We start from the raw sequence: 17048 nt of genomic DNA on the forward strand, positions 1-17048 counted from the left end.
CAGGATATTTACTAAATGAGCAGAATAGAATCTATTAAAATGTAGTTTATTTACTAACTTCTAATTCGGAGGGGGGCTTTGTTCCAGAGCAGCGAGCTGGCCAGCCAGATAGATAGATGTCTTGGATCAGACCACGACTGACTGCTCAGCGTACGTCTCGGTATACTTGGCCCAGTCCCCTTTCTAATTTCCATCCGTCCATTGCCTATCTTCCTACTCTATATATAGCTCGAAGTCCGGTTTCAGTGTTGGTATCATGGGTAGGGTAGTTAGGTAGGTAGGTGAGTTTCTTTTTTGCTTATTATAGCTTGGCTAGGACGGCGTCGACGCCGGAGACGGTGACGCCCTTGTCGGGCTCCTTCTCGGCGTAGATGACCTTGCCGTGGTCGACGACGATGGCGTAGCGGGCGGTGCGGGCGCCGAGGGTCCAGCCGATGCTGCTGCTGAAGGGGGCGCCGTCGTCGGAGGCGAAGATCTGTTGTTGTTTTTTCGGTATTAGTTGGTTGTTGTTGTTGAGTTTGGTACGATTGGAGCAATGACATGACATCTTTCTTAGACATGTGGCGTCCAATGAAGTTGAAGTTATTTGCTGTATCCGGAATATTCCTGTTTTGGAAAAAAGAGAGGAATGAAGGAAAGGAAAAAGGTATTACAACAAAACTTACAATCTCGTCCTTGATGCCGTTGGCCTTGGCCCAGGCTGCTTGGACCCAGGCGTCGTTGTAGGAGATGACTAGGACCTGGTCGACGCCGGCGGCCTTGAGCTGAGGGAGCTTCTCGATGTAGCCCTGGATGTGGGTATTTTGGCAGGTGGGTGTGAAGGCGCCGGGGACGGAGACGATGACGATTTTCTTGTCTTTAGCTTCTGCGGGGGTGTGTTAGTTTATACCTATGCTTTTATGGAAAGAAGGGATTGTATATAGGTAGGTACCTTTGCTGGCGTCGTACTTGACGGGGATGCCGCAGGCTGTTACGCCGGCGAGCTCGGGGGTGTAGGGGACGTAGGTGAAGGTGACGCCTTCGGGGAAGTTGTCTCCGGCTTTGAGGGTAGTCATCGTTGCTGGTTTTTATATAGACTAATATTTACTTTATATGAGAATGTGTGTAAGAGGACGTGTGAGAGGATATATATAATTGTATGGTTGTAGATGAAGATGAAGATGAAGATGAAAGGGGAACTCGAAGCCTTGTGGAAGTGGTTTGGTTACCTATCTATATAGCTTCTAAATAGCTCTTAACAGCTTCTCGACAAGGGAACAAGGGATCGGGACAAGGCGATTTATTGTTACAGTAAGATGGTAGCCAAGTCTAAGATAGCGTTGCGAGTTCGGATACCAAGGATTCCGTCCCATCGATATTTACATACATTACTACATACATCTTCCCTAGGTACCTAGCGTATGTACTTCCCATGAGTGAAGACCTCGTAAACCAAGTTCCGAGATACTTCCATGTTGCATATGTAGGTACCTAACATAAGGTATGTATGTACATGTGAGTAAGAAGAGTTTGCATCGTACATACAAAGCCGACATTACCTAGATGCACTTACATTACATTAATATTCGTATATCCTCAACTTGGTCGGCATGTTACCGCGCGGTCGCGATATAGGTAAGTACAATAATGCATATAAATTAATATAATAAGCGCGCTGGCATCATCTCTTTGCCGCCATTGCCAATTACATACATACGATGATGGTGGGGTCTAGATGTGAAAATTGGTGGTGGGGTAAAGAGGAACCTTGATGATATGTATGTAGATGGTAAGAGGGGTTACTGTTTGCATACTGCAAATTTTGTTACAGGCAATAGATCAGATAAGACTGTGTGACCTACATAATTTAGTGTGACCTGATATGTACACTAGCTACCTCCTATGGAAGGAGTTGAGGTGAGGTAACTCGATTCCTTAACGCAGGTGCGGCCGCCTGTGCCGCTCGCGAGCTTTAACTAATATTTCGTCATTTCGCTATTTCGTCATTCAGGGCCGTCCATTCTTATCCACCAGCTTAGCTACCTACATACCCAGGTACACCTCCTATCGATACGCTTTAGTAATTCTTCATCTTCTTCGATAGTCATCCTCGGCACAAAATTAACAACCTACAGTACAATGCCCATATAATTTTTTGTTCAACATTTGGGAAAAGGGCCGTTTAAATGCTACATATTTCGGAACCCGGTACCTCAAGATAGATATGACATTAGAAGTGCCCACCAATGCATTAAAAGGAGTGGGGGGGCTAGCAAGCAGATTTACATAGACTACCTACCTAACTAGACTATTTGATTGCTAAGCTAAAGAGGGCATGTGAAGGGAAGAGTTTGGATAAATTTGGAATTGGTTACGTATAAACTAGGTATGTAACTTGGAAACGCGTAATGACATGTGTATATTAGCTAACATTAGCCAACATTAGCTACGGAGTAACAGTATTTCAAATAAGTCACCCCCGATGTGACCTATACCCTTATACCCCTGAATTCCAAATTCCAGTCAAGTCTTACGGCATCAGCTTATACGGGCAGACGGGTATCTCGACGGTCCGAGAACTTGTGAGTCAAGGGATGGTATTTGAGTTGTTCGTGGCCTGTTGGATTCTGAAATTCAAATACAGCATATGCACCAGTAGAATCTATTTCCACCAAGGATAATCCTAGTATAAGTAGAAGAATGTTTGACTTCACTAACACCCATCTCCGGCTTCTTTCGGCGTACCTTTTGATTTACTATCGGTCCTCGCCGGGCGGGAATTGAACCGGAAAAGGAGGGACAAATCGACCTGTTACGCCCTCTATGAATTCTATGAATCACCATAATATTACCTAGTTATACCGCACCCTAATAACTTCGAACCCTGAGGAAAAACAAATCACTATAAGTCCTCAATTACCTAACTATGTACGCGCCTTTTCATGCCGGACCTTCTCCACGAAATTCAAGATGAACTCTGGAAATGGGTTGTTTAGGTTAGATGAGGCTAGACGCAGATTTAAGCCTTGATCGGTTTGACGTTAAAGCCGGTTTTAACAATAAAATAGAAAAGGTTAAAATATTTTTTTACGTTAAAAAAAATATTTTTGCAATACCTTCTTTAATTTGGTAGTAAATTTAACGCTATAAATTTTAAAATTTATTAAAGTTTAAATAAGCTTTTATAAGTTATATATTACGTTAATAAAAGTAATATATTAAGTTTTAAAAAGTTTAACGTTTTATTATTTACTTTTTTTAAAAAAATAAAAAAAGTAAAAATAAAACGATATAATAAAAATAAGTAAAATTAAAAATAAATTAAGTTTTAAGTTTTAAAATGGTAATTATTAATATTATATTTAATAATATTATTTTAAAAATAAATTTTAAAAAATAATTATTTATATTAATTATAATTAAAATTTTTAAATTATTTAAAAATATTAAAATTAATTATAAATAATATTTTAAACTTTTTAAAAAAAAGGATATTATTAATTTAAAAAGTTATAAAATAATTTAAAAAGTTATAAATAAATTATTAAATAATTTTAAAATAAAATTTATAAAATATTTTTAAATGTTAAAAGTTATATTTAATAAATTATTAATTTAATTATAAAATAATTATAATTTAAAAGGTTTTTATTACGTTTTAATTATTTAAAAATTAATAATATTTTTATAAATTATTATTTATAATAAATTTTAACGTAATATTATATATAAGTTTAAAATAATTTAAAATACGGTATAATTAATAATTTAAATGTTATTATTAATAATAAAAAAGTTATTTAATATTTTTATTAAATTTTTAAATAATAATTACTTTTTTTTAAACGTTAAATTAAATTTTAAAAAAAAAACTTTTAACGGTTATATTAACGTAATAAATAAAACTTATATTTACGTTTTTATTTTTATTAAAATATATAAAGTTTAATAAAATTATAAAGGTTTTATTTTTTAAAATATATTTATAATAATTAAATTAAATGAAATTTTTAATTATATATTAATTAAAAAAAAAAAGTTTATATATAATGTAAAATTTATTTATTTTATTTTTAATAATAATTTTAAAATTTTTTAAAATAAATATTATTTAATTAATAATAATTATAAAATTTATTAAAATATTTTAATGTTTTTTATAAAAGTAACATTAATCGTGTAATATGCCCATTGTTACCCGTGTAATAAAACGGGGTACGTACCTTATTTTTTTCTTACTTTTTTTACGTTTACCTTAATAACTTTACGAATTTTAAGCCGATTTATATATAATTTATACTATAATTTAAATAAGAAAATAACGAAAATTACGGTTTAAGGTGTATGTGATTTGGCCCCGAATTGGCTAAAATATTAAAAAAGTAAGCATTTATATATATAAAGTGACTTTTTTACTAGTATTTATTAGTTTATTTTAGTTTATTATATAAAAATAGCCGTATCTTTACGAAATAATTAAGTATAAATTTAAGGTTTATTTTATAATTTTAGCTATTTAGTTATTTAAATAATAAGATTTTTTCGAAATTTATCGGAGTTATATTAATAAAGTTATTAAAGATGATATGTATAAGGATTATAAAAGATAAAGATTATTAAAAGTAGTTATTATAATTAAAATTTATATTTTTAACCGTATTTAAACTAATATTAGTCCGGATTACGTGCATTTAAGTTTGTATTTTTACTAATTTCTTTATTTAAATTACGGTTTAAATTATATATAAATCGGATTAAAATTTATAAAGTTATTTAAAAAAATGTGCGAAAAACGATTTAAAATTATTTAAAATTATACCTCGTATATTACACGGGTAATAATAAGTATATTATATAATTAATGTTACTTTTTTATAAATATTAAATATTATTTATAAAAATAACGCATTAAAATTAAAAAATTTATTTATATTATTAAGTTTTATAATTTATATTATTTTTAAATATAAATAATTATAAAATAAATTTTTAATATATTAAAATGTAAATTTAAAATTATATAAAATTTAATATTTAAATATAATATTAAATTATAAATATTATTTATATATATTATATATAATTTATATAATTTTATTAAACGTAATAAAATTAAAAATATTAATAATAAAAATAATATAATTAATAAAATATAAAATTTTTTAAAAAATATTAATTAAAAATAAATAAATTAATTAATAAAGTTTTTTATAATATTAAAATAAAAATTATTTTTAAATAATAATAAATATATAATTAATATATATAAAAAGTTATAAAATAAAAAATTTAAAATATTATTATTTAATTAAATAATAAAAAACGAATATAATGTTTATTAAAATATCATTACGTAAAGTTAATCACGTAATCACACGTGATTAATTTACGTATAAAACATTATATCATTTTAATTAATTTACATATACGTAATTTATTAATTTTATTAATATAATATATTAATTATATAAAAGTATTTTTATAATACGCGTCGTACGGTGTGTTAATTAATTGTACGATGTATAAAAGTTAATTAATATTAATTAATGTTATTTAACTGTATGTTTATTTAATTGTATTTTTAAATGACGTAAAATAATAAAGTTAATAAAAACGTTTACGAGAACCGTTAACGTACGAGTGAAACTTAGTATTTTTGTACGGCGTACGTAAATACTTTTACGTTAAGTTAATCTTAAAGATTTAATTAAATTAAAAAACAGCCGTTATGGGATTTATAACTTCTCGAATTAATTTAGCTGTATTGTACGGATCGCGTTTATTACGCACTTTTAATGGTGAAGTACCTACTATTCGGACCAGTTTTACAACAATAACGATAAGTTACCATTGCCTTATATGCCTTGAGATCTTCAGCTCGAAGAGACGGCTTAAGCATTACTTCGACCAGAGGCATCGTATAGGACCGGCTAAAATCTCGAACGTTTAGCGAGCTACTGAAGCCCTAGCTGCTAACCCCCCCACTTATCCTTTTACGAATCCCCCTCTCGTAAACCTTAATACGAGGCTTTTTACGACTCCTTAACCACTTACTATACCCCGAAAGCAAGTAGCTGCTTTAGCTACTTCCTTACCTGCTTCTCAACCACCTTCGTACGGGCCGCCTTTATATAGTATAGCTTACGGCCCGCTTTTATACAATACAGCTTACGGCCCGCCTTTATATAACATAGCTTACGGGCCGCCTTTAACAGCTTACGGACCGCCCTTAGCTTACGGACCGGCCTTAACAGCTTATAAACCGCTTTTATACAATATAGCTTACGGACCGCTCTTAAGTAACATACCGTACGGATAACCCTCGTATAGCACCGCTTTACCAGGCTACTTATCCATCCCGTCTATGCTACCAGAGCGTACGGCGTATGCCTATGGCGCAAATATAGCACTACCTCGTATGGAATACGATAGTGACGGGTATTTAGGCCCAGAAAGGAAGGAGGAAAGCTGCCAAGGGGATAGCAGTAATAACGATGAACCGTTTATCTGTAATAACTGTTTGGATAGCTACGATGGAGGTTATAGCGACGACGGAGACGGAGGAGATTAGGATGATGATTACGATAGCTATTTAAACGGTGGTTATTTGTTATGAGGCTATTACGTCACAACAATAAAAGGGAGGATAAGGGATAATAAAAGAGAAATTGCCAGTGTTGGATTGTATGTAATTACGTTATTTAAGAAAAAAAGGGAAAAGAGAAAAGTTGCTAATGTTAAAATATTATTACGTAAGGTTAATTACGTGGTTACATGTAATTAATTTACGCATAAAATATTATATTATTTTAATTAACTTATATATACGTAACTTATTAACTTCATTAATATAATACATTAATTATACGAAAGTATTTTTATAATATACGTTATATAATATATTAATTAATTATATAATGTATAAAAGTTAATTAATAATGTTAAAATAAAGTAAAATTTAATTAATTAATTATTAATAATATTAATAAAAAATAAAAATTTATTAATATTTTATAATATTTTATATAATTTTAATATTAATAATATAAAATTAACTTTTAAATTATTATTTTTATTTTTTTATATTAAATTTAATAAACGTTAATTTTTTTTTTTTTATTATTAACGTATTAAAAAAAATTATTATTTTTAAAATTATAAATATTATTTAAATAATAATGCGTTTATTAACGTTAATATTATTAAAAAGATTTTTCGAAAAATATTTAATAGTTTTTTTAAAATTATTAACATTTTATTTTTATTATATTTAAAAAGTAAATTATATAAAAGTATTTTTTAATAATTTAAAATTTAATTATTTAAGTTTTTTAATTTATTAATTATAAAAAGTTTTACGTAATAAATTATTTTTAAAGGTTTTTTTTTTAATTATAAAAAAAACTTTTTCGTTTAAATCGTTTAAAATTTTAATTATTAAATTAAAGTTATAATTACGTTTATTAATTTTTTTTTTAACTTTCGGCGTTTATAATAACGTAAAAAAAAAATAACGGGTATAATATTAATTTAAAAATTAAATAAATTAATATTATTAATTAAATCGTTAATAAACTTTTAACTTTTAAAATTATTATCGTTAATATTATCGTTAATATTATCGTTAATATTATTATCGATATTATTATCGTTAAACCTTAAAAATATAAATTAAAACGCGTTTTTTAATAAAATTAAAATAAATATTTTCATTAATTTATTTAAAAAAAAAGTTTATATATATATTTTTTTATTATTAAAAAATATTATATATAACCATTTATTTTTTAAATTTTATTATAAAAATAAAACTTATTATTAATTAAATATAATTAAACAACCATTTTTATTTTTATCGTTATTATTAATAAAATTATTAATTAAAGTTTAATATTTAAAATAACGTTTTTTTTTAATTTTACGTTTTTTTATTATTAAATTTTAAATTTAAAACTTTAAAAATTTAACTTTTTTTATAACTTTAAATAAACGTAATTAAATTAAAACTTATATTTAAAATCGGTTAATATTAAATATATTTTTATTTATTAAAATAATTAAATTTTTTATATATATTATTATAAATTCGGTAATTTATTTAATACGTTAAAAAAATCGTTATTTTAAAAATATTTCGTAAAATTATTTCGTAATAATAAAATTATAAATTTATATTATATAATAATAAAAATAATTTATTAAAATTAAAAGGTTTTTATTTACGTAAATTTATATTTTAAATATAAATTTTTAAAATATTATATAATTATAAAAAAAAATAAAATATTAAAGTTATAATATTTTACGATTTATTAAATTAAGTTTAACGTTAAGTTAATAGAAAAAAAAAATACATTATTACTCCACTTAATTTATATGGAGCTAATTTATATTTTTCTTTTAAATAAAACCGGTCTTATTTTTAAGCCGATCATAGCTTTAATGTTAACGTTCTCAAATCTCGAACCCCGAGAGCGACCGAGCGGGGTCCGGCGCTGTAGACACCGGCACGTAGTCATTTCCGGTCCTGAATTTTGACTCTCTGCGTCATTCAACGGAGCTTAAGTATGGCGCTTACTGATATCAAATGTCGATAGTTATAAAGAGGTATAAATAATAATAAAAGGAACTTTTATAATTCCAAGTCAATTTAATAACAACCACTCATCAAAAACAATTAAGAAGAGACGAAAAAGCGTAAAGATAGTAACCTAAGTACTATGGCCAGCGACAACAAGGGAAAACCTCCGTACCCGCCTTTCACGGCCGAAACTGCTCATATCAAAGTGAAGGCCGCTCAAGACGCCTGGAATACCAAGTACGTTTATCCTATTCCCTTACTTTTCTCACTTGCAGAGGACACCAATTTTGAAATCGACCCCAAGATATATATATATATATATTGCATAGGAAATGACAAAACTAACCAGTCGCTCCAAAAGAGACCCGGCAAAAGTAAAACTGGCCTACACGCCAGACTCTATCTGGCGAAACCGAGGCACCTTCCTTCAAGGCAGAGATGAAATCGAGGCCTTCCTAACGAAGAAATGGGAGCGCGAGCAGGGATACCGGCTCCGCAAGGAGCTTTTCGCTTTCACCGACAACAAGATCGCCGTCCAGTTTTGGTACGAGTGGTATGACGCCGAGGGCCAGTGGTGGCGGACGTACGGGCTCGAGGACTGGACTTTTGCCGATGACGGGCTGATGAGGAAACGCCAGAGTAGGTTACTTACTTTGCACTTCTTGGCCGTTGGTCGTATCCATATTCGCAGATATACATATAGAATGTGTTTGCTAACTCGAGCCTCCTCCCCCTAGTGAGTGGTAATGATGTCAAGATCACCCACGAAGAGAGATGGTATAAGGATGGTGTAGATGTGAATACGGTTCCCATCTCCGAGAAGCATTGGTAACTCGGAAGGGCCTCTTGCCCGGGTAGTGGTGTATATTCGAGAAGTATACTGTTGCTGTATGTATGGCTTCAAGAATCAATGGTTTAGGGACTTTGGTGTAAGCAATACGTTACCCATAAGAACCAGTATAACAGCAAAGCTATCACTTGCTACAATGACCATGCTTGAAGTCTACACGAGAATTCATAATACTAATGCAGCCAGGATAGCCATCAAAGTTATGGGTGCGTGAGAGAAGCAGGAAAACGTATAAAGGGGCTCAGGTGGTACTAATTAATAACCACTTCCTATTCCTCGTCGATGAATGATTAACAGCCGTCCAATTTAGTAACATTAATGCCTAGCAAAGACACAAGGTTATACTCCTTACTAGATGCGTACGCATATGTATGGAACACTATCATGATATCCTAGATGCAAGCCACATGGCCTCGACCACATGGTTCCGAATCAGGGCAGACCTCCAAATCTTTCTTCCTACATAGCGACTTGATTGATCCAGGAACGACACGCATGTCTTAAGCTTTTTCGGCCCCTAGGGGCTGGGTGGCGTATGCGCATATCGTACGACAGGAGACGCGAAGGGGGTTTGGCGTATATTTCCTTTCCGGAGCTGAACCCGAGCTTATACTTGGGAATGTCCTGATAAAATGACTAAACGGAACTATCTACAAGGATATCTAGCTAAATTTTGAAGTCACTTCTAGGTAATTCGCTTCTGTAAAGTAGTACCGTACTCTTCCCCCTTTATTAGATAAGAGGTACCTACATAGGTCTCAGCTCATATCAAGTCCACTCCAGAATATTGGTTACCATAACTACCTACATCTTACAATAGGTAATATATTACTAAGGCGTCTTGAGCGACCTAATTCTAACACAGCTCTACTTTAGCAGGCCAGCTCCCTGTATTAGTTCCCAACTCGCTAATGGATCTCTTAGAATCTTGACACCTAAATATGAGACATGATTCATCATGGCCTGACGACTATAGGTAGCTCACTTCTACTGATAATCGTACTGATCCTATGGTAGACACTAACTTAACCTCCAACATCAAAGTGATGGTAACTGTGCCTGCATACATAAAAAGAAATGTGTACTAACTCAAAACATACGAGCTGAAAATAGATGATAGAGTAGCTTCGATACTAAGAATAGAACTCAAAGGTGTCCCCTAAGGGAATGATAATGAATTTAGACGATACGCTTTAAACTTATTCGATTATTTAATAAGGGACCTTAGACTGTTCCTTGCCTAATCACCCATGAGCATATGTCAGCTACCATCGCAACAATATGGTGCTCAAGAGGCACAAGTACAAGACCCGATGCATGACATCACAACCCCTGTAGCGATCCCGTAGATTTAATATCGCCGATCACATTGTGGGGATGGTAGGGCCAGCTCAGGGGTTATCTTCTAGCTTCTCGACTTCTCAGCTGTCTCCACGGCAAGTGTTTTCGAGGCTGTTTGTCTCACGCGGGCCTCTTGAAAGCTTTACTACCTACCTATTATCAGCCTCCAATTGGGCTGGCTAGCTAGTCGAGTTCTAGTTTTCTTATTAGTTAGCGGGCATTAGCCTCGACGAGCTCAAGCTGTCCCGAGTCATCATCAGTATCACTTGTCCAATCAATGAGCAAGGCACCAGTATATCGTCTTCTACCCACCGAAGCCTAGGCGGCTAGCTGAGTTCGAGGAGCTACGACTAGGCAGGCATCCTGCCTTTAAACGTGACCCTTTAACTAGCAAGCATGGACAATTTGGAAATTTCTATGAGGGAAGCTGGCGCCCACTTGGCTCAAAGCGCGTCGACGCTCTGCAACATACCTCTTAATAGTTTAAAGTAGTGCCCTCAAATTCAATATCACAATAGCATAGAGCGGGTTCTATAGGCAGCTCATGAATCGAAAAGATAGTTATTATTAATTCGTAATCAAGGGAGAATATATTTAGTAGCACCCAATTACTAGCCATTGACTTGAAAACAAAAACCACGCTCCTGGCACTAGGTAGTGTAGCCATTCCTAGCCATAGCCGTAAATTTCGGGGCTGTATGTCCACACCCTAACTCTCGGATACAATTGCTCTTAGATGTAAGACATCGTCTAGCCGTTGGGCTAATCCACTCTATAGTCTAGACAGGAGAGACGCCCCAAATCTCAGCTCTCAATATCTTCGCTGTGATATATTATACCTATCGTCTATTTCACTCGTCCCAAGCAACTACCCATCTTCACTAGCAATTACTTATAGTAGCTTCACAGATTTCATATCAAAAGCTTAAACACATCCAGCTATTGTCCAACACTTATCTCATGATGGGGTTTCTCTCAACACTTAAGTATCGGCGGCCGGCATATGTAAATAAGAAACAATTTCTATCAAGCAGACAAGAAAGTGAAAGCAGTGATGCCTCGCTGAAGTCGGGCCAGCTAGGCTCTTCATCCGGTATTCCTGAAGCCCTCACCTTCGACAGGATCATAAGCGGCGGAACTTGTCCGGTGAGTACCATAAACCAACACCACCCCAGCCCGTAGACTAACAACGTTATGTTTCAAAGCCATGTACCGTCCGTGACTTTATGAATTACCTACTCTACATCGAGCACTCGGCCGAGAACCTACAGTTCTTCCTTTGGTACCGCGACTACACAAAGCGGTTTGACGAAGCCGATACTTTAGACGCTAAACTCTCTCCAGAATGGACACAAGCAATGGAGGATGAGTCGACCGTCAAGATCCGGAAGGACGCCGTGGAGAAAATGAGACGAGAGCCGAAAGCAGTCTCCATTTTCAAGGGGACTGATTTTGAGAAAGGGGCAGTAGACGTAGTAATAGAAAATGGAGACCCCTTTTTGACACCCCCTTCTACACCAAATACGAAGATAGCCCCTTCCTTGCTATCGGGTTCTCAAGCCTCTAGCTACCGTTCGCAGTCTCGAGATGCTTTTAGTGCTGCTAGTGCAACACAGCCATGTAAGTCGCGTCTAGGTGCCAATTTTAACATACGTATCACTACTAATACCTTACCTTACCTACCTAGTCACCATCCAACCCTTCAGAGCCGAGATCGACCGCGTAATCGCGACCTACATCGCAGAAGACGCCCCGCGGCAACTAAATCTTTCAAGCCGGGAACAAAAAGGCGTCATCCAAGCCCTCGCATACACAACGCATCCATCGGCATTCCGGACCATCGCCCGAAGCATAGAGGCCACGCTCCGCCGCCAAGCGCACCCGAACTTCATCCGCTGGACCATCTGCAACGGCAACCCGGCACGAGTAACCTTCGCCCTCAGCCTAGGCGTCGGCACCATCCTCAGCGCTACAGCAGGCGCCATAGTCCTCACCCTGAGTTCCGCAGCGCGAGGCTGGCGCGCTCTCTTCGCCATCGGCTGGGTCCTGGGCATCGCGACGCTGATCGCGGCGCGGAAGGGCATGTGCGTGGTCCTACACGGGCTACACCACCGACAGGTGCGGCCGTGGGAGCTCTTCTTCGACTCCGCCACGTCGTTGTGCGATGAGTCTGAGTCTGAGCCTGAGCTGGGCGGTCAGAGGGGTAGTAGAGACGCTAAGGGAAACAACAATAACAATAACAGCTTCGACTCGTTTGGCTCTGATAGTAATAGCTACGAGGACGAGCCGTGGGTGGTGCGGTACGAGCGCCGCGGACTGCTGCGAAAGGTGTTTGATCGCGAGGTGTGGATCCGGGAGCCGGCGCTTAGGCGGATACAGGACGTCATTTTTGTGCAGGCGTTGCTGGGTGCGCTGGTGGGTGCTGGCTTGCTGACGGGTGTGTTTGTGAGTTTGCCTGCTGGGAGGTTCTTCTGAGGAGTTGAATGAGGGATGAGAGGATGAGAGGTACATGGTTTGATATGCTTGGTAGGTACCTTAGGTAAATATTATGAGTGATGTTATTTCAATAGTAGTGGTATTTCAATAGTATTCAATTTCAAGGCTAAATCGGCAGTAGCCACATTATCCAGCCACAATTGGAAGTCACGCGGGAGTCGCATAAGTACTACATGTATTCCCATACAAACTCTCCTGGCCGCGCATGTATCTTTTCCGCGCAATCCCCAATCTCTTAAGATGCACCCACATACAGCAGCCTCATACAAATACATAGGTACCTACCTTTAGACCTTACATAGGGACTATGTCTTCAGCCTTTTTACCTCGCAATAATTGTATGCGACCGTATAATCTTTTGATAAATGCATGCGACCGAGTAAAAGTAGTATAATAAGACGTACGGGCCTTGCATCTTAATTAAATTGAATTGAATAAGAGGCTGTACGAGAGGGTATAAGATAAGGGTATTGTAAAGCATCAAGTACAAGATGAATGAACATGAGGTACGAAAAGATACTAGAAAAATTGTATGGCGGGGTACGTACCTCCGGTTTGTCCCACTTTGACTGTGGCTGCTGCCGATTTAGCCTTGAAATTAAATACTATTGAAATACCACTACTATTGAAATAACATCACTCAATATTATTAGTATCATGTCTAGATATGTACCTAACCTATTAGTCAGGGCGTGTAGATAGATATATGTAGGTACGTAACCTTAAGATGTTAGGGGTATGTTTATTCCGGCGTGCTGCGGTTTCATGTTTGGGTTTGCTGGTACCTCGGGCTACTCGGGTAGGCGCGGCGGCAGGATTCGTGGGTTGGCATGTTACACTGTAGAGGGTCGCTGTAGAGGGTGGTTACTGCGCCGCACGTAGGGTTCTTGAGGGTCTTGTTGGGGGTTTGGGGGTCAAACCACGCTATCATCACTATCGATAAGAAATAAGCATGACATACTGTGGGGTAGCATACGTAAAAACGGGTCAATCACATTTGTTGAACATCGTCTTTCCAGGTAAATTCCAGGTAAGCTACCTGTAAACTACCTAACTTTTAGTCTTTTCCCTTTTACTGATCCCAGTGATCCATGCGAATCCATGCTCATCTGTCCCACCAAACCTGCCACCAAACCAATTCCTACGTCTTTGAGGCTGTCTTGGCTCAGTCTTGGCTTTGACTCCCTTTCTCCGTTCCGTGGTACATTTTGGCATCCTGAGCACAATTCAAAGCCCTAGGTAATTCAAATGCCCTCGTCGCTTTCGCTTTCGCTTGCGCTTGCTATTACCAATATCCATTCTAGCTGTCAAAACAAGCTTCTTGGTTTATTCCTGAATTCATGCCTCCTTAATCTGTTTCTACCCGTGGGCTTCTGAGCCAACAGAAGCTTTGATCATTGCTTCAGCTTATCTCTACATTCATTGCTGCCCCTCTCCCCACCATCTGCTCCGTAGCCCCGCCTCAGAACGACGAGAAATCATGTCTGAAGACACCTATCAAGCCAACGCCGCCATCGTTGACGACGAGAGCGATGGGAAGATAGATACGGCGCAACAATCTGCTGGAAGACCGCGCAACATAACGAGTACGGCTGAGATCGATAGTACTATAATACATCCCGGCTCCGTTCGTATCAATGTCAAAGGCGCATTCATCGTCGATACACCTGAGCAGCCCGGCTCTCCTGCCAATCTGTCAGGGTCCAACGGTAATGGATATCATGAGACAAAAGATATTCGCCTTCCTTATCATACGGCTGTTGTCAGCCATATCGCTGTTGATGTAGGCTTTCTCCATAAGACCAGACCTAAATTTTGCGATTGGGTTCTCCGAGCTAAATGCGCAATTCCCTAATCTAGATCGGTGGCTCGCTAGCTAAGCTGGTCTATTTCTCCCGCGAAGCGCATTCGACTGATCCCGGCGGCCGACTGAATTTCCAATCTTTCGAGACGGATCGCATCGACGACTGTATTGAGCTTATGCGACATCTACAAGACAAGCAACTCGCCCTCAATGGCTCTAAGCATGGCGAATTATGCGTGATGGCGACGGGAGGAGGTGCTTACAAGTATTATGACAGAATCCGACAACGGCTTGGTGTTGATGTCCTACGAGAAGATGAAATGGAATGTTTAATTATTGGTTGGTCCTGGGTGCGCCAATCCTGAAAGTGTCCGAGACTAACATGCGCATCGTCGCGACAGGTCTCGATTTCTTTATAACCGAAATACCCCGTGAGGTCTTCACATATTCCGAGACAGATCCCATGCACTTCGCCTCCCCGAACGCCAATATTTACCCGTATATGCTCGTAAATATAGGGTCAGGAGTTAGCATCCTCAAGGTATCCGGCCCGCGAACCTACGAGCGTGTAGGCGGCACGTCCCTCGGTGGGGGTACCCTTTGGGGAATTCTGTCGCTTCTTACACCCGCCGAGTCCTTCGACGAGATGCTAGATATGGCCGCACACGGCGATAATACCAAAGTAGATATGTTGGTCGGCGATATTTATGGCGCCGATTACGGTAAAATTGGGTTGAAAAGCACCACAATCGCTAGTTCATTTGGTAAAGTCTTCCGCATGAAGCGAGAAGCAGAAAATGAGGCCGAGGACATGGGTGGCCTTTCAAACGGTGATGACCAAAACCGACGACAGCAGCAGAAGAGCTCAGAACACAACTCTTCAACAACATGCTGTTCGCAAACACAACAACAACAGCGTCCTCCATCATCCCGAGCAAGCGAATTAGCGCTGTCGCGTTTCTCTAGCGCTGATATTTCACGATCCTTGTTATACGCTATCAGTAATAATATCGGACAGATCGCATACCTGCAGTCGCAAGTACACGACCTATCGCGCATATACTTTGGCGGGTCTTTCATCCGCGGCCACCCGCAAACTATGAATACTCTGAGCTACGCCATCAAATTTTGGAGTAAAGGCCAGAAACAAGCGTACTTCCTGCGGCACGAGGGATATTTAGGTGCCGTGGGCGCATTCCTTAAACATCAGCCCCGCAACTGGGGCCGAAGAGGAAGCTTCGAAGAGGGTGAGGGACTAGAAGCACGGATGAGGGAACGTGCGGAGGACAACGCTACGTGATGGAGCGCCGTATGTTGATGCGGAATTTTTATGGTGATAATTTTAATCATAGCCAGCCAGTGATAGAGTAAAAGGGGAGCCAAGCGATTTGTGCTAGAGTCCCCGAGTTGGGACATGGGTGGCACTAGACGGTGTCAGCATCACCACGAGCCGCCAACTCATTGCATACACTTGTATTGTTTACATTAGATACCTACTACGGTGAGGGTATCATGTCATAGCTATAGTATGGGGCATTATTTTCTCTTCGTGTAACAAGTTACTATTAGGATACACATTCACGCATGCGAAAACATGTCCGCGCAAGAATCAGATTATTGAACAATTATTCTAGATTGTATAGAATGAATGGGTTAGGTAACCTGATAAAAAGAAATTTTACTTGGGAAATCCAACAAGTTTGCAAAAAAGAAATGATCGAACCCAGGCTCGAACTGGGGACCTTCAGTGTGTTAGACTGACGTGATAACCAACTACACCATCCGACCTTGGAGAAGATGGAAGAAGAATCCTTCCATCACGTGATGGAATGCGTATACGTAAATTTGGCATATATTTGTAACTCTGAATGGAGAAGTGGGATAGATGCGGAAATACTCATACGTAAGTGTTGGGCTAGTATGTATAGTGTAGGGTGTCTAAGTGGAGATGGTGGTGGAGGCATAATATGGGGATATCAGCTTTTTACATATTGTAT

The 17048-nt window shown here is 37.1% G+C and overlaps 4 protein-coding genes and 1 non-coding gene across 5 annotated transcripts; 3 read left to right on the forward strand and 2 right to left on the reverse strand.

Annotated features, from left to right (window-relative positions):
- Positions 1 to 16: 16 nt before the first annotated feature.
- On the reverse strand, positions 17 to 1572 carry F5Y00DRAFT_238317 (Redoxin). The gene is made up of 3 exons (XM_048007944.1): positions 932 to 1572; positions 666 to 865; positions 17 to 475 (listed from the first exon to the last, which is right to left on the reverse strand). Exons 1-3 carry the CDS (start codon positions 1053 to 1055, stop codon positions 302 to 304), a joined length of 498 nt encoding a protein of 165 aa, XP_047864343.1. The 5' UTR covers positions 1056 to 1572; the 3' UTR covers positions 17 to 301.
- Positions 1573 to 8428: 6856 nt separating this feature from the next.
- F5Y00DRAFT_238321 (DUF1348-domain-containing protein) lies at positions 8429 to 9693 on the forward strand. Its single transcript, XM_048007945.1, has 3 exons — positions 8429 to 8797; positions 8922 to 9199; positions 9298 to 9693. The coding sequence occupies exons 1-3, from the start codon at positions 8700 to 8702 to the stop codon at positions 9390 to 9392; spliced, it is 471 nt and encodes a 156-aa protein (XP_047864344.1). The 5' UTR covers positions 8429 to 8699; the 3' UTR covers positions 9393 to 9693.
- A 1640-nt stretch (positions 9694 to 11333) lies between these two features.
- On the forward strand, positions 11334 to 13295 carry F5Y00DRAFT_270157 (uncharacterized protein). The gene is made up of 3 exons (XM_048012574.1): positions 11334 to 11897; positions 11957 to 12371; positions 12439 to 13295. The coding sequence occupies exons 1-3, from the start codon at positions 11712 to 11714 to the stop codon at positions 13224 to 13226; spliced, it is 1389 nt and encodes a 462-aa protein (XP_047864345.1). The 5' UTR covers positions 11334 to 11711; the 3' UTR covers positions 13227 to 13295.
- Positions 13296 to 14286: 991 nt separating this feature from the next.
- On the forward strand, positions 14287 to 16679 carry F5Y00DRAFT_238324 (fumble-domain-containing protein). Its single transcript, XM_048007946.1, has 3 exons — positions 14287 to 15030; positions 15108 to 15390; positions 15453 to 16679. Exons 1-3 carry the CDS (start codon positions 14728 to 14730, stop codon positions 16349 to 16351), a joined length of 1485 nt encoding a protein of 494 aa, XP_047864346.1. The 5' UTR covers positions 14287 to 14727; the 3' UTR covers positions 16352 to 16679.
- Positions 16680 to 16765: 86 nt separating this feature from the next.
- On the reverse strand, positions 16766 to 16839 carry F5Y00DRAFT_t98. Its single transcript has one exon. It is a non-coding gene; the product is annotated as a tRNA-Val (tRNA).
- Between the last annotated feature and the right edge of the window lie 209 nt (positions 16840 to 17048).

This window comes from Daldinia vernicosa (assembly GCF_022497035.1).
Source record: "Daldinia vernicosa strain CBS 139.73 unplaced genomic scaffold F5Y00scaffold_26, whole genome shotgun sequence".
Taxonomy (NCBI): domain Eukaryota; kingdom Fungi; phylum Ascomycota; class Sordariomycetes; order Xylariales; family Hypoxylaceae; genus Daldinia; species Daldinia vernicosa.